A 17,937-nucleotide genomic window follows, 5' to 3' on the forward strand; every position below is an offset into this window, starting at 1 on the left:
CATGTGAAATCCATAGATTAGGCCCTCATTAATTCCTTTCAATTGACTGATTTCCTCATATGAACTGTAACTCAGTATAATCTTTGAAATTGTTGCGTTTGCTTTTGTTCAGCATATTTGAAGATAGTTTAAAAAATGCGTACTTCCATTTTTTTTTTTTTTTTTTGAAAAGCCAAATACACAAACTAAGTATTTTAAAATGCAAATACTTAAGCTAAATACGCTGGTCTAGTGCCTAATGGTAAACAGTAGGCCTAGAAATTCCTGTCATGTGACAGGATATACAGTAGATATTGAGCGGCACTGAGAAACGTGGAGAAGAGCACACTTTGAATTAAATGAGTTATCCTGAAAATATTTCTTGGTTGTCAGTTCTGATCCATCCTTAGAATATTGTGATTGTTGTTTTGGCCTACCGGCCCTCCACACCTGGGCAGAGATCTAACAAAACTCCTAATCTTGTTAGCTGGCATTTAGCTAGCGCTTTTAGTGTGGACTCTTCACCTAGATAGTCCAGTCGTTGACTTTTTATAGATTTTTTTTTTTTTTCAACTACCTTCCGCCGAGCTTCTTTTGAAAGCAGCTGGATGAATTTGCGTACAGCTAGTCTATTGCTATCCAGTCATAGGTCTGTACGTCTCCTGTCTTCAATGGGATTGGCACAGTCTCTACTTCACTCGTAATGTTTGCGGCTACAGCTCTGCAAACACCACACTCTGTCACACTAGTGAATTTGTTCGGGGTTGGATTTTTACCTCGGAATGCCCACAATTTTATCTGATTATATTATCAGGACTGCAGGAATGTGTTGTTTCTGTATTGGTGCGTTTGCCCCCATCAAATGTACTGTTTAGCAGCACAGGCTATCTGTTCAAGGGCACACACACACACCATACTTGTTCAACATGTTCCTTCAGGCGTGCTCATTCCAAACTGCTCAATGACCCTTCCATGACCCCGGAACAGTGGCTACATATACAGCACAGCGTCCCTCCAAACTAGTGCCCAATCCGTGTCAGGGTGGCGTGACCCCACTTCTCTTTGTTACGAGTACCCCTCGTCCTTAATCTTACACAGGATCTCTCCCATGGGCCCTCAACAGGATGCGGTGGGCTCTGACCCTGGACAAGTAGCTGAGAAAAGATGTCTTGTACGTTTCCTAAACCCCAGGCCCCTTTCTCTCTTTCTCCTTCCATTTATGGTCCTTGCCAGTTGATTAGTAGTACTCGGTCCATTAACTGGCTCGCTCCATCAAAACTCATTTTTGGAAAAGCAGTCCCCCACCACCACCACCAACGGTTTTTATCTCTCTGTGGTAGAGAAAATATCATTGTCGAGGCTTCGCTGACCTCTGGTCTGACAGGGAATCAACATTTCTCACTGATAGCGAAGTATAGACACTTCCCTCTGAACTCAATTATACATCATTGGGGTGGCAGTGGCTTCCAAACCAGCCTTGGTGGACCACAGAATTCCTGTTGCCGCAGAGAAATCCAAGAATGTGTTGCTTTGCGTGAGGGTCGCTTATCCTGCAGGTCGCTTATTGCTTATCCTGCAGTTTTTTTTCTTCTTCTCTCTATCAAGTTAACAGGCACTGCTGGATTGGCCTGATACAGAAGACTACTTACATGAGCATTGGTGTTAACACCCCAATATCCCAGAGGTTCAAATATCCTCAGAGTTACTGAGAGGTGGATCCCGCAATTCCCGTTTGCTTGAATCCAATTTTTTTGACATGAGTTTAATGTCACCGTTTAGTATTTGTGTTCACGTCTTTTCAAGTGTTGTGTTTTGACAATAGGTGTCTTTTTCAGTCTGGAACTTAAGTAGAAAACTGCCATTGGCTGTCTCCAAGCTTGACCCGACCTCGTGTCAATCAGCCAGTAAAATCCTTTTATTTGCCAGCGTCAACAGATTCATCACGATCTCCCTCAATGGTCCACACTGACGAGCGACGCCCCTCTAAATGTCTATCCCTCTCAACCAACAGGTCTCCCAAACAACAGATGGTCTTGACGCTGACTTGTGGAAAGACGGCCTGTTCAAGTCCAAGGTGACACGCTACCTCTGTTTCACCAGGGTCTTCTCGAAAGAAAACGTAAGTGGTGGAAGTCGCCGTACATGAATGATATCACACTGCCACACTAATGCCCACTGTGATGAAAATCTGTGTTCCTGAATGGTTTGTCTACTAAATCAAATATTCAAATATTCAGTCACATATTTAGCAGATGTTATTGCAGGTTGTAGCGAAATGCTTGTGTTCCTATCTCCAACAGTGCAGTAGAATCTAAAAATACACTACAATACACTCATCTAAATGTAAAATAATGGAATTAAGAAATATATAAATGTCAGGACGAGCAATGTCGGAGTGACATTGACTAAGATACAGTATATACATATGAAATGAGGAAAGCAGTAAGTAAACAATATTAAAGTGACCAGTGTTCCATAATTAAAGTGGCCAGTGATTCCGTGTCTATGTCTATAGGGCAGCAGCCTATAAAGTGCAGGGCTGAGTAACCGGGTGGAAGCTGAATAGTGATGGCTGTTTAACAGTCTGATGTCCTTGAGATAGAAGCTGTTTTTCAGTATCTCGGTCCCAGCTTTGATGCACCTGTACTGACCTCACCTTCTGGATGATAGCGGGGCAGTGGCTCGGGGTGGTTGATGTACTTGATGATCTTTTTGGCCTTCCTGTGACATCAGATGCTGTAGGTGTCCTGGAGGGCAGGTAGTTTGCCCCCGGTGACGCGTTGGGCAGACCGTGCCACCCTCTGGAGAGCCCTGATGTTCAAATAATTACTGTAGGGAAGAGGAACCTGTTTCTCAACACAACAATACAATAAGCCTCTCTAATCATAAACTCAAACAGCATGCATGACTCACTCTCTCTGATGGGGAAAGAGACCGAAATATCTCATCTGAAGCACCTTGTTTTCTGGCAGCTTTTTTGTACCATAATTTATGTTACCTGACAAACATATTCTGCAAGAGTCACCAGTTTCTCTGCTTAGGCTAATTAGCCCCCAAAAATTAAGAATTCGATTTATATAACGCTTTACCAGGTGCTATAACATATGCCAAGCACCTTTCATCCAAAGCGACTTAACCATGTGTGCGTACATTTTTCATACGGGTGGCCCCGGGTATCGAACCCACAACCCTGGCATTGTAAGTGTCCTGCTCTACCAACTGATCCATACAGGACCACTATGGTTGGAAACTTATACAAATATTAATTAGAGTAACAAAGGCAAAACCTACCCTGGTGGATCCTGGAACTGATTACCTGGCGTAGAGAACTGTGATACCGATGACCTTATTTAGGCGTAGAGCCTGTTGGAAGAGAACTGTGATACCGATGACCTTATTTAGGCGTAGAGCCTGTTGGAAGAGAACTGTGATACCGATGACCTTATTTAGGCGTAGAGCCTGTGGGTAGAGAAAGGAGAACAGTTTGACCAACTCCATGGAGAACATTGGACAGCGGTCCTTGGGCGTAGTTGACAGGCGTTCTCACAAAGGCTTTCCCAAACAAACATCTCCGAGTTACAAAAGATTTTCTCCTTCGCCGCAGGGATGTTATTCTGGAATGATTCCAGTGTTCCGTTTGACTCTTTGACCTTTGCTCTGGATTGTTTCAACAACCGGGTCTGTAGCACCGTTGTCAAATCAGGATTCCCCTACTCATACTGATGTTCTTTTTCTTATATTTAGTATGATTTATTTAGATACTTTTTGAGATGATGGCTGCTTTGTGTGGTCTGTCCAGTTTGATACAATTCCTGTACGAACTTGCTCTGTAGAGTTGCTGTGAAAAGCACAGGTCTGTAACATACAACTTGGTCTGATCACTTGATGGGGCCAGTTGATACACATCCTTGGGGTGGCAGGGTAGCCCTAGTGGTTTGAGTGTTGGACTAGTCACCGGAAGGTTGCAAGTTCAAACCCCCGAGCTGACAAGGTACAAATCTGTCGTTCTGCCCCTGAACAGGCAGTTAACCCACTGTTCCCAGGCCGTCATTGAAAATAAGAATTTGTTCTTAACTGACTTGCCTAGTTAAATAAAGGAAAAATAAAAAAAATAAAAAAATATACAAATCCTGGAAGGTAGAAACCAATACACTGATGATTCATCCTTGACAGAAACACAATTGAAGTCCGAAATAAATAGCCACATAGCAAACAATTACCCACCCCACACATAAACACACACACACAATCCCCTCCCATGTCTGTCCATCAAGCCCAGACTAACTTCCGTTTAGTTTCCTGCCAGTTTGAGGTGTGATCAGATGTGACCGTGCCATCAACAGAAGCTATTTTGTCTGCCAATCAATACGGCCCGCAGCGTAATTGTCTGTGACAAAAACAGATACTGTGAAATTAGTCCGCAAAGTGTGCAACGGAACCACAGGCGTTAGTGATTTATAACCCTCTGTGGAGGTAGGGAGACGTCTCCTCTGTCAGGGAAGAATCCCCCCCCCCCCACTGCTAACACTTCTTGCACATACACAAACATTCTACTGCCACTGTCAAGGCTTTGGAATTAACTGTTGACTGATCATTAGCTAACGTGGATGTGGTTTCTATGTCTGTCTCTCTCGCTGTCTGTGTCTCTCTCTCGCTGCCTGTCTCTCTCTCTCGCTGCCTGTGTCTCTCTCTCGCTGTCTGTGTCTCTCTCTCGCTGCCTGTCTCTCTCTCTCTGCCTGTCTCTCTCTCTCGCTGCCTGTCTCTCTCTCTCGCTGCCTGTCTCTCTCTCTCTCGCTGCCTGTGTCTCTCTCTCTCTCGCTGCCTGTGTCTCTCTCTCTCTCTCGCTGCCTGTGTCTCTCTCTCTCTCTCGCTGCCTGTGTCTCTCTCTCTCTCTCTGCCTGTGTCTCTCTCTCTCTCTCGCTGCCTGTGTCTCTCTCTCTCGCTGCCTGTGTCTCTCTCTCTCGCTGCCTGTGTCTCTCTCTCTCTCTCTCTCTCTCTCTCGCTGCCTGTGTCTCTCTCTCTCTCTCTCTCTCTCTGCCTGTGTCTCTCTCTCTCTCTCTCGCTGCCTGTGTCTCTCTCTCTCTCTCTCGCTGCCTGTGTCTCTCTCTCTCTCTCTCTCGCTGCCTGTGTCTCTCTCTCTCTCTCTCGCTGCCTGTGTCTCTCTCTCTCTCTCTCTCTGCCTGTGTCTCTCTCTCTCTCTCTCTCTCTCGCTGCCTGTGTCTCTCTCTCTCTCTCTCTCTGCTGTGTCTGTCTCTCTCTCTCTCTCTCTCTCTCGCTGCCTGTGTCTCTCTCTCTCTCTCTCTCTCTCGCTGACTGTGTCTCTCTCTCTCTCTCTCTCGCTGCCTGTGTCTCTCTCTCTCTCGCTGCCTGTGTCTCTCTCTCTCTCTCTGCTGCCTGTGTCTCTCTCTCTCTCTCTCGCTGCCTGTGTCTCTCTCTCTCTCTCTCTCGCTGCCTGTGTCTCTCTCTCTCTCTCTCTCGCTGCCTGTGTCTCTCTCTCTCTCTCTCGCTGCCTGTGTCTCTCTCTCTCTCTCTCTCGCTGCCTGTGTCTCTCTCTCTCTCTCTCTCTCGCTGCCTGTGTCTCTCTCTCTCTCTCTCTCTCTCGCTGCCTGTGTCTCTCTCTCTCTCTCTCTCGCTGCCTGTGTCTCTCTCTCTCTCTCTGCCTGTGTCTCTCTCTCTCTCTCTCTCGCTGCCTGTGTCTCTCTCTCTCTCTCTCTCGCTGCCTGTGTCTCTCTCTCTCTCTCTCGCTGCCTGTGTCTGCAGAGTCATTTAGGTAATGTGCTGGTGGACATGAAGCTTATCGACATCAAGGACACTCTGCCTGTAGGTTTTATTCCCATCCAGGAGACTGTGGACACACGTAAGCACTGATCTTCTCCTCTCATATCCTACAGCTCTCCTTCTTTACCTCCCCGGTCTATTTTAAGCTTCTCTGACTAACCATCAAGGTAGTCAGTGCTACATAACAGCATGTGTGATTTTATTTAAAATTTCCCTACAAATGTGAAAAGCAAATCATGTGTTTTTATGAGTCAGACTTTGTGGACTCTGGGAGAGAGGATACTGGTGACATGGTTAGTTTTTATTATTTATAGACCGTAACATGATCAGAGACCTTTTACAGTGCACTGACTCTCTCTTTTCTCTCCATGTCTCTTTCTTTCTTCTCTCCTCTCTCTTTTCTCTCCATGTCTCTCTTTCTTTCTTCTCTCCTCTCTCTTTTCTCTCCATGTCTCTCTTTCTTTCTTCTCTCCTCTCTCTCTTTTCTCTCCATGTCTCTTTCTTATCTCCTCTCTCTCTTTTCTCTCCATGTCTCTTTCTTCTCTCCTCTCTCTTTTCTCTCTCTCTCCTTCTCTCCTCTCTCTTTTCTCTCTCTCTCTCTCTTCTCTTCTCTCTCTCTCTCTCTCTCTCTCTCTGCTTTCTCTTTCCTCTTTTCTCTTTATTTTCTCTTTGTCTGTCACCCTCCTGCTTTGTCTGGCTGTCTGTCTCTTTTCTTTTTGTCTGTCTGCTGGCCACACACAGAGGAGCAGGCCTTCCGGAAGAGGAGGCTGTGTATCAAGTTCATCCCGCGGGACTCCACAGAGGCAGCCATCTGTGACATCAGAATCCTGGGCAGGTCCAAGCAGGCCCCACCGCAGTACACTTTCATAGGGTTAGCAGCTGTGATATTATTAACATGCCCTGCCTTTTTAGATATCATAGAGCCAAATGATGTAGAGCTAGGGTTTTTCTGAGTAAGCCAGCCACCAGGAAATGGGGTTTAGTTTACTTAAAAAATGGGAGGGAAATTGGGGTTTCACACAATTTTGAGTTCCTTCAACAGGTTGTGAATTGAGGTGAACAGGCGTCAGAATGCTGTACCTCTAGTCAGTCTACGTGGTGTGGCTGTATGCAGGAAATGGATGATGATGCTAAAAGAGGCTGTGGTTTTGTTCCAGAGAGCTCAACAACATGGGGATCTGGTATCGCATGGGTAAGGTCCCGCGTGCCCAGGAATCTTCGCCAACTCCAACCACCAATAACATCCAGAACGTCAACTCGACGGCCAACACCACACCAACCCCAGCAGCCCCTCTGCCCAAGTATGCAACGTTTTCCATATTGTCTCATTTTATTTATTTTATTTTACCTTTTTTATTTAACGAGGCAAGTCGGTTAAGAACAAATTCTTATTTTCAATGACGGCCTAGGAACAGTGGGTTAACTGCCTTGTTCAGGGGCAGAACGACAGATTTTGACCTTTTCAGCTCTGGGATTTGAACTTGAAACCTTTCGGTTACTAGTTCAATGCTTTAACTACTAGGCTAGGCTACCTGTCACCTCATTCAGGACCTCTTGCGTGTGTGTGTTCCACTTCCCATAATTCAGAGTGGTTTCTATTTCAAGTCTGCAGCCAAGTAAGTTAAAGAACAGGCACGTTGTGTTGAAACGGCGTTTACTCAAGAGAATGGGGGAAATGAACTGCCTATAGCCTGCGGCTAAAGAGTAAAACAAAGGGAAACTGTGTCTAAAGCTTCTGCAAGAGAAGGAGAGGAATACTAGTCTGCAGCTAGAATAGTGAGTATTCTTCACATCTGAAGTGTACATGTATCTTCTCCCGACTGCCACCGGGACCCGTCTTGGTGGTTTTCTCCCGACTGCCACCAGGACCCGTCTTGGTGGTTTTCTCCCGACTGCCACCGGGACCCGTCTTGGTGGTTTTCTCCCGACTGCCACCGGGACCCGTCTTGGTGGTTTTCTCCCGACTGCCACAAGGACTTGTTTTCTCTAACAATGGTTAACCACTGGAGTTGCGCTCCTATCTGAGGGTGGTTTAGTGTCGAGAACGGGCCAGCATTGTTAGTTGTGCTGAAATATCTGAACCAGATGGAACCTGTTATTGTAACAAAACTCCACATTTAATGAAAAACGATGTACACTTGAAACCCTAAAACTATTTATTTTTTTGTGCCTTTCTCTAAGTTAAAATAGTCTAGTGTAATTATTTTCTTGTTTACAACAACCGACTTTGCACTTTGTTGTCGTGTGTTTTATGTATTATACCAATCAAGTTTTTACTATCAATTTGACTTAAACACCATAGTAGTTTTGAGATTTAAACTCTGTAATACCAGGTCATTCCATATAAATGGACGTTCTGCTATATCCCCCGGAGGAAAAAGCATTACACCATGATCCCACTGTCCGTGCTATCTGGGATCCTTGGGATGACCCTAACCTGAACCACAGGAATGCATAGAGACCTTTGGGATTCCTCTCACACTGTTGCTCTCAGACAATGCTCCACTGCATTAGCAGTGCTACCCCAGCCAGGCTAGCGTGTAACTCCACTGGACTAGCAGCGCTACCCCAGCCAGGCTAGCGTGTAACCCCACTGGACTAGCAGTGCCAGGCTAGCGTGTAACCCCACTGGACTAGCAGTGCCAGGCTAGCGTGTAACCCCACTGGACTAGCAGTGCCAGGCTAGCGTGTAACTCCACTGGACTAGCAGTGCCAGGCTAGCGTGTAACTGGACCACTGGACTAGCAGTGCCAGGCTAGCGTGTAACCCCACTGGACTAGCAGTGCCAGGCTAGCGTGTAACTCCACTGGACTAGCAGTGCCAGGCTAGCGTGTAACTCCACTGGACTAGCAGTGCCAGGCTAGCGTGTAACCCCACTGGACTAGCAGTGCCAGGCTAGCGTGTAACCCCACTGGACTAGCAGTGCCAGGCTAGCGTGTAACCCCACTGGACTAGCAGTGCCAGGCTAGCGTGTAACCCCACTGGACTAGCAGTGCCAGGCTAGCGTGTAACTCCACTGGACTAGCAGCGCTACCCCAGCCAGGCTAGCGTGTAACTCCACTGGACTAGCAGTGCCAGGCTAGCGTGTAACTCCACTGGACTAGCAGTGCCAGGCTAGCGTGTAACTCCACTGGACTAGCAGTGCCAGGCTAGCGTGTAACTCCACTGGACTAGCAGTGCCAGGCTAGCGTGCAACTCCACTGGACTAGCAGCGCTACCCCAGCCAGGCTAGCGTGTAACTCCACTGGACTGGATGCTCTGTAGAGGCAGATTTGCTTGCAGGACATAAGACAATATATCATGGGTATGTTGCAAAACTACTTGTTTATTGTTCTAATTATGTTGGTAACCAGTTTATAATAGCAATAAGGCACCTGGGGTTTGTTGTTTTTTGCCAATATACCACGGCAAAGGGCTGTGTCCAGGCACTCTGTGTTGCATAAGAACAGCCCTGAGCTGTGATGTATTGGTCATATACCACACCTCCACGGGACTTATTGCTTAAGTATACTTTCCCTTTGAAATTAAATGTGTTTTTGTGCAATGCTTTTCAGCCATTTTTAAAGAGACAGGAAGCTGCTTCCTCCTCGTCTCCCCTGAGTCTTTCCCTCTTTTCTTTCAGCCCTCTTCTCTCTGATTGGTTCCAACCCCTGGAGAGAACCAATCATTTCATTCTGAACCAGTTCAAACTCCTTTGTTCTTTTTTTTAAACCTTTGAAATCTTTAAAAAAAAATACATTTAGCTCTACATTAAATTGGGGGAGAATTTTTTTTCTTCTAGTCCCCGCCAAAAACGCAACAAACCGCCTATGCAAATCACTCCCTCTGTCGATCAGAATTTTTTTTCACAGCATCTGCCTGCCTGCTGAACATCTTTGCCAGTGAGTGTGCGCGCGGTCTAAGGCATTGCATCGCAGTGCTTGAGACGTCGCTACAGACCCAGGTTCGATCCTAGGCTGTGTTACAACCGGCCATGAACAGCAGTCCTATAGGGCGGCACACACAATTTACTTGGCTCATCACGCTCTAGCGACTCCTTGTGGCGGGCCGAGTGCCTGCAGGCTAACTTCGGTTGCTAGTTGAACGGTGTTTCCTCTGACAGTTTGGTGCAGCTGGCTTCCGGGTTTAGCGAGGGGGTGTTAAGAAGCGCAGCTTGGCGGGTTTCAGAGGACACATGACTTAACCTTCACCTCTCCCGAGAACGTTGGGGAGTTGCAGCGATGAGACCATCGTAATCACGATATTGGGTAAAAATTACACATAATAATAAATACCTTATTTACATAACCCCTTGCTCTGAGACTTGAAATTGAGGTGCATCAGGTGCATCATGTTTCTACAACTTGATTGGAGTCCACCTGTGGTAAATTCAATTGATTGGACATGATTTGAAAAGGCACATGCACTGTCAACTGTGGGACCTTATATAGACAGGTATGTCAGAGCAAAAATCAAGCTATGAGGTCAAAGAAATTGTCCATAGAGATCCAAGACGACAGGATTGTGTCGAGGCACAGATCTGGGGAAGGGAACAAAAAATGTTTTTTCAGCATTGAGGGTCCCCAAGAAAAGTGGCCTCCATCATTCTTAAATGGAAGAAGATTGGAACCACCAAGGCTCTTCCTAGAGCTGGCCACCCGGTCAAACTGGGGGAGACTGTCCTTGGTCAGGGAGGTGACCAAGAACCCGATGGTCACTCTGACAGTGCGTTAGAGTTCCTCTGTGGAGATGGTTGTCCTTCTGGAAGGTTATCCCATCTCTGCAGCACTCCACCAATCAGGCCTTTATGGTAGAGTGGCAAGACGGAAGCCACTCCTCAGTAAAGGGCAATTGACAGCCTGCTTGGAGTTTGCCAAAAGGCACCTAAAGGACTCTCAGACCATGAGAAACAAGATTCTCTGTTCTGATGAAACCAAGATTTAACTATTTGGCCTGAATGCCAAGCGTCACGTCTGAAGGAAAGCTGGCACCATCCCTACAGCGAAGCATGGTGGTGGCAGCATCATGCTGTGGGGATGTTTTTCAGGCTCGAGGCAAAGATTAACGGAGCAAAGTACAGAGAGCTCCATGATGATAACCTGCTCCAGAGCACTCAGGACCTCAGACTGGGGCGAAGGTTCATCTTCTAACAGGACAATGACCCTAAGCACACAGCCAAGACAACGCAGGAGTGGCTTCAGGACAAGTCTCTGAAAGTCCTTGAGTGGACCAGCCAGAGCCCAAACTTGAACCCGATCGAACATCTCTGCAGCGATGCTCCCTATCCAACCTGACAGCGCATGAGAGGATCTGCAGAGAAAAAATTGGAGAAACTCTCCAAATACAGATGTGCCAAGCTTGTAGCATCATTTCTAAGAAGGCTCTAGGCTGTAATTGCTGCCAAAGGTCCTTCAAGTACTGAGTAAAGGGTCTGAATACTTATGCTATTGTGATTATATATTGTGTGTAGATTGAGGGGGGGGGGGACAATTTAATCCATTTTAGAATAAAGCTGTAACGTAACAAAATGTGTACAAAAATCAAGGGGTTTGAGAACTTCCCGAATGCACTGTAAGTATATCTGAAATGTCAGATGTTAACAGAATGTGTAATTAAAAAACAAAAACAGTGTTAAGTGAGAATTAGGCTGTAGTGGGGGGGGGGAGGGAGTGGTGGAGTTACAGTATTTAGCTACACGGCAAAAAAGTTATTAACTACTGTAAACAGTACCTAGATTTTAACTTAGTTCAATGACCACCAAGCTACTGCAGAATGTAGTTGAATCACTAGTTGGCCCCAACACTGGCTCCAACATACTTACAAAGTGGTAGCGAAGGTTAAAACAGCTTTTCTTTTTCTTTTCTGTGTGCCTGACAATATTACTTAAATTCGCTCCAAAAGACTGGATTGTTACGATGCATAATTGTTTCATTTCCCTTGCCTCCCCACAATGTTCTCTTCTGTAATTTACTAAAGAATTTCAGCACACCACAGTCAGAACCTCGGCAGAGAAACAAGAGGAGTGGCATCTTGTTCCCCACAACGATGATAAATTGGATTCCAAACTCCAGTGGCCACTGTAATCCCAATCCCTAACCACCGCAGTCAGTTTTTTCTGTGCTTTGTTCACTGAGTAACTTATTGCCTATATGTCAATTGAGTCACCAGTCTAAAGCCTTGGAGCTTCTCTGAGATGTGGCTGATTTTTTTGAGTTTAATAAAATGCTGTTTTTCATTTGAGTGAAGTTTGACAGCCACAGAAGGACCATGGATGCTTGTTAGTGTAACATCTTGCCTGCGAAATGGCTCTGCAGCAGGGCTCTCGAACCCTGTTCCAGGGGAGCTACCGTACCATCCAGGGTCCGGTTTCCAAAAGGCATCTTAAGGCTCGTCGTAAGAACCTTCACCAGAGCATCGTTACATCTGAGCTGTTTCCCCAAAAACCAAATTTGCACTTAAACGCTTATTTACTAATTGCCTCATACCACTCAAACAGCTAAGTGCTTTGTTAGATTAGTTGTTTTTTTTACCTACTGCGTCACTTTATACACAAAAGATCTCTGCTAAACATAGAATTAATGTGTTTATATCTGTCTCTGTGACCACCGATAATTTCACAGTGAAGTTGACTACAAATACAAAGTTGCCAATGTCTTTGCAATTGTTAAACAAGTGAAGAAGAAAAAAAGGCTGTTTATTCAAGATAAATAGCCTACAGTATAGGCCTATATAATTAAATATTTAAATACATTTCAAGTTCATTCAATTGAGTTCTGTTTTGCTAATTGTAGGCTGTCTGTGATTATTATAATTATAAATGTCAAGGTAAGATCTGATCCGAGAGCAGTGCAGCCTTTTTTATTTAGATCCCGGCAGTATCGACACTATGCTCCCAACGCACTTAGCAAACGTTCTCTCTGCGTGATGTTTTAGGAAAGCCGTTGTAAGGAAAGATGCATCGCTGAAACACTTGTAAAGCCTATAAATTCCATCGCTATCGGGAAACCGAGAGCTGTAGATGTTTGCTCCATCTCTAATCTAGCACACCTGATTCTAATAATGAACTGTTTGTTAAACTGGTTAGTTTCAGCTGGGGGGAGGTTGGAGCAAAAACCTACACTAGGGTAGCTCTCTGGGAACCGGGTTGGAGAGCCCTGCTATACACTATTCAAAAGCTTTTCATTGTGATCAAAAGCGACTGCTCTGGTTTCTTATTTTGACTCTAGACGCAACTCCTGAGTACGTTGGTCGTCCTGGTCCGAGAGAGAGTAGACCTCTCAAGAAAGCAGCTTATTTACTGCATTCATTTCTGGATATTGATGGATGTTTTGTGAAGTGTGGCCAAAGGCAGGCATACTCAGAAAGAGCACCCAAACAATATCTGTCAGGTCAATCTGTGTTTGTGAAATAATCACACCCACCATCGGAATCCTATCACCGACATAATTCCCCTCCACTTCCTCAGTCAAACTTTTTGAGATGGAGCTGGAAAGGAGATCTTCATTAAAGCTGTCCGTGGCCAATGCCTTAGATTAACGATTGTCGTCAACCTTTTTTAATAAAAATAAAAAATCCTCCTGTCTGAGAGGAGCGTATCCACACGCTGATGGAAGTGATGAGGATAATCTAGGACCATGCCCCAGGACTACCTGACATGATGACTCCTTGCTGTCCCCAGTCCACCTGGCCGTGCTGCTGCTCCAGTTTCAACTGTTCTACCTTATTATTATTCGACCATGCTGGTCATTTATGAACATTTAAACATCTTGGCCATGTTCTGTTATAATCTCTACCCGGCACAGCCAGAAGAGGACTGGCCACCCCACATAGCCTGGTTCCTCTCTAGGTTTCTTCCTAGGTTTTGGCCTTTCTAGGGAGTTTTTCCTAACCACCGTGCATCTACACTTGCATTGCTTGCTGTTTGGGGTTTTAGGCTGGGTTTCTGTACAGCACTTTGAGATATCAGCTGATGTACGAAGGGCTATATAAATACATTTGATTTGATTTTGATTTGATAAAAGGTCGACCCCCATCATGGCAGAATAAACCCGAGAACCAGGCGGCTGTTTTGTAAATATCGCTGACTGTTTTGGGGCGACAGGAAGTCTCAAAATCTTGTTTTGGTATCAATCGCTTCTAACTGATTTTTTTCTTTATCTGTAAAATCTCTCGCTCATATATATATAACACACACACACACACACACACACACACACATTTTAAAGAAATTGGACACATTGTTTAGTAATCAATCTGTTTGTCCCCTACAGACATATATCCATGACACTCCCTGCCAGTTTCAAAAGGCAAACCACTACTAGACCAGATTTTGAACACCAGAACTCCAACCTGTACGCCATATCAGGTGAGCTACTGTCTACGTTTCTTCCCAATTGCAAAAAAATCTTCTGGATTATGCATATTCAATGTTTTTTTTGTTGTTGTTGTTTTTTTTTCCTTCAGCCATTGCATAATATTCATTTTGAATTTAGTGTATTCCCTCAGTTTACTCTGCAGTCACCTGTGGTAGCTCCCCCTTAAGGAGTGTGTTCACTCTGCAGTCACCTGTGGTAGCTCCCCCTTAAGGAGTGTGTTCACTCTGCAGTCACCTGTGGTAGCTCCCCCTTAAGTGTGTTCACTCTGTCACCTGTGTTCACTCTGCAGTCACCTGTGGTAGCTCCCCCTTAAGGAGTGTGTTTACTCTGCAGTCACCTATGGTAGCTCCCCTCCCCCTTAAGGAGTGTGTTCACTCTGCAGTCACCTGTGGTAGCTCCCCCTTAAGGAGTGTGTTCACTCTGCAGTCACCTGTGGTAGCTCCCCCTTAAGGAGTGTGTTCACTCTGCAGTCACCTGTGGTAGCTCCCCCTTAAGGAGTGTGTTCACTCTGCAGTCACCTGTGGTAGCTCCCCCTTAAGGAGTGTGTTCACTCTGCAGTTACCTATGGTAGCTCCCCCTTAAGGAGTGTGTTTACTCTGCAGTCACCTGTGGTAGCTCCCCCTTAAGGAGTGTGTTTACTCTGCAGTCACCTATGGTAGCTCCCCCTTAAGGAGTGTATTCCCTCAGTTTACTCTGCAGTCACCTATGGTAGCTCCCCCTTAAGGAGTGTGTTTACTCTGCAGTCACCTATGGTAGCTCCCCCTTAAGGAGTGTGTTTACTCTGCAGTCACCTATGGTAGCTCCCCCTTAAGGAGTGTGTTCACTCTGCAGTCACCTGTGGTAGCTCCCCCTTAAGGAGTGTGTTCACTCTGCAGTCACCTATGGTAGCTCCCCCTTAAGGAGTGTGTTCACTCTGCAGTCACCTATGGTAGCTCCCCCTTAAGGAGTGTGTTCACTCTGCAGTCACCTATGGTAGCTCCCCCTTAAGGAGTCTAGGGCTTTGGATGTCGTAAGATGGATATGTTACATCGTGTGGTGAGCCAGAGAGATGGACCCCCCCCCCCCCCAGTACTGGGCGACAAATTTTTCCATAATCTATTCTACATCTAATTTTCACGTAATGAGCTATGCATTACCACTCCCGGTACAATCTAATAGGGGTTTCTTTGTACTCCTTATCATTGGCACATGGAAATAAACAAAACGCTTGAAGAGACGCAACACTGACACGTGAAATCTCCCCTGGAGTTGCGTGTAGGACACCCTTTGGGTAAAGCAGGACATTTTTGAGTTTTACCCAAAAGTTTTCCTTCTGTTCTCTAAACTCTGGGTGACCCCCCCCCCCTGCACAGTTGAGAAAGGCTGCGAAACCAACCAACCAATGACCGCGCCACTCATCAACACTGCAGTAGACAACGGTTTGCTTCGACGGATCACTTTCATTACTCCCACGTCGTTTGAACGGACGCGATGTCCGTCGGGAGAGAAGTCTCGTAACCAATTAAGACGGGACATGACCGTCAGTCGGGTGCCGGCGATAGCCGCTGAAACAAATATCAGATATCAGCCATTTTAAGGAGTTGCACCTGCCCTTTTTTTTATTTTTTTATTATTTTATAATTTGCCCCTAATAATTGTAGCTCCGAGAACTCAGCGTCGCTTTCCAATTAAAACCCACGCTGGCTCCTTGACGGAGGTCGCCGTAATGACACCCCTGCAGCATTAGAGGCTGAAACTGACAGGTGAGTCCCTGAATGAATTAAACATGAGGTGGGGGGTGGGTGGCGGGTTACAATGAGAAGCGGAAAAGCCTCCGACAGAAGAAGTTGTCTTTTGAGGGGAGGAAGGGGGGAAGGGTATTCGAGGCTTGTAAATGCTCAGTGTAATTTGCATATTCATCTCTTTGCCATTCAGCCTTATCGAGAGCTCACCCCCACTCTTGGTGACGTCTCTAAAGCTAAAATAGCAGTGACAGACGAGGGTGCGCTTCATTTTCCCCAGGATTTATGACTTGTGTAATTTAGGATATTTTATTAATACGCTTAGACGATTGATCTCCCCCCCACCCCCCTCGTCACTCTGTGGAATACGCTTAATAGTTCCAGATGATGCCTGACTCACTGATTATGGAAAGGACTTTTCTTCTTCTCTATTTTTCATTTCCCCCCATTTTATTTATTTTTTTGCTCTTTAAAAAAAAATTGAGTTTCATCCTTTCGACGCAAGTTTTAGTTCACTATTTACACAGTGAAAAGGATCGCCTTTTGACAGTTGAGGTTTTCAGTCAAATCCATCCGGATATTTGGGATCATTAGTATGGAGGAAATAAAAACAAAATGACATTTGAGGCACCGTGGGCTCTAAGCTTATTATCCAAACACATCCCCGACTCCTCGTCTCAAATCCTCCTCTTGGTTTTACACTTTATTAGTCAAAGAGCACAAGTAGTCAACAAGCTACATGACACAACCCAGATGTGCCACAACAGGTCTCCATCACCTTCAGTTCAGTATGCCCCATTGGCCCTCACTACATCTCCCATAACCCCCTGTTTTTCGGGTTGCAAAATTCTACTTACTTTCCCAAAATTCTGGTTTCCCAGAAGTCCTGGTTTGGGTTGGAGAATTTCTGTATTCCTTCCAACCCGAATTTCTGGAAAACCGTGGAATTTTGGGAAAGTTACCGGATTTTTGAAAGCCTACCCCTGTTGCAACACATGGCCTGAGGAGACGGCGACATACTGTCCAACCATCCCATGGAGGAGTGTGGCCGTGCTATATATCCCCAGCTAATTACAGCCAGATGAAATTATGCCCTCCACATCCAAGCCATTTAAAGACAATTTATAAAGATTCATCATCCTAATGTCCCTTAAAAGATCTTCTGCGGGTTATTTAAGTAAGTTATTAATGAGCTTCTAATGCTCTGCTTGAAGGAAGCGACCTTCCTTCCTTGTCTCCTCTCCTTAGTTGATCTGAAAGGGGTGGGTTCTACGCCCTACAGAGTTTTAAGGTTAGTTAGGAAGGACGAGGCACTAGACAAGGAGGTTGAAGGACAAATCTGTTTTTGTTTGGATGAGATTTATTTACATTTTGTATTATATTGGAGGAGTAACATCATATGAATTAACAATTGACCTGTGCCAGCTTGTCACATGTCAACAGGTTTAAAAGGGATTGTTGAATGCATTTAGGCTCTTTCATTGGAGAATTCTCTCTGTCTTCACCCCATCCTCACCTCTAACCCCTGGCCTTCACCCCATCCTCACCTCTAACCCCTGGCCTTCACCCCATCCTGAACCTCTAACCCCTGGCCTTCACCCCATCCTCACCTCTAACCCCTGGCCTTCACCCCGTCCTCACCTCTAACCCCTGGCCTTCACCCCGTCCTGAACCTCTAACCCCTGGCCTTCACCCCGTCCTGAACCTCTAACCCCTGGCCTTCACCCCGTCCTGAACCTCTAACCCCTGGCCTTCACCCCGTCCTGAACCTCTAACCCCTGGCCTTCACCCCGTCCTGAACCTCTAACCCCTGGCCTGCACCCCATGTCATCCTGAACCTCTAACCCCTGGCCTGCACCCCATGTCATCCTGAACCTCTAAACCCTGGCCTGCACCCCATGTCATCCTGAACCTCTAACCCCTGGCCTGCACCCCATGTCATCCTGAACCTCTAACCCCTGGCCTGCACCCCATGTCATCCTGAACCTCTAACCCCTGGCCTGCACCCCATGTCATCCTGAACCTCTAACCCCTGGCCTGCACCCCATGTCATCCTGAACCTCTAACCCCTGGCCTGCACCCCATGTCATCCTGAACCTCTAAAC

General features: G+C 46.0%; 1 protein-coding gene across 8 annotated transcripts in view; it reads left to right on the forward strand.

Moving 5' to 3' along the window:
* Positions 1 to 17,937, forward strand: part of mvb12ba (multivesicular body subunit 12Ba) — a 37,408-nt gene that overhangs the window by 14,962 nt on the left and 4,509 nt on the right. For all 8 annotated transcript variants that reach the window (XM_064943574.1, XM_064943572.1, XM_064943573.1 and 5 more), the window contains 5 exons: positions 1,991 to 2,098; positions 5,740 to 5,836; positions 6,499 to 6,628; positions 6,915 to 7,058; positions 14,007 to 14,101. In XM_064943574.1, coding sequence (XP_064799646.1) covers positions 1,991 to 2,098; positions 5,740 to 5,836; positions 6,499 to 6,628; positions 6,915 to 7,058; positions 14,007 to 14,101 — 574 coding nt within the window. The remainder of the gene's footprint in view (positions 1 to 1,990; positions 2,099 to 5,739; positions 5,837 to 6,498; positions 6,629 to 6,914; positions 7,059 to 14,006; positions 14,102 to 17,937) is intronic.

This window comes from Oncorhynchus masou, chromosome 28 (genome assembly GCF_036934945.1).
Source record: "Oncorhynchus masou masou isolate Uvic2021 chromosome 28, UVic_Omas_1.1, whole genome shotgun sequence".
In the NCBI taxonomy this organism is placed as follows: Eukaryota; Metazoa; Chordata; class Actinopteri; order Salmoniformes; family Salmonidae; genus Oncorhynchus; species Oncorhynchus masou.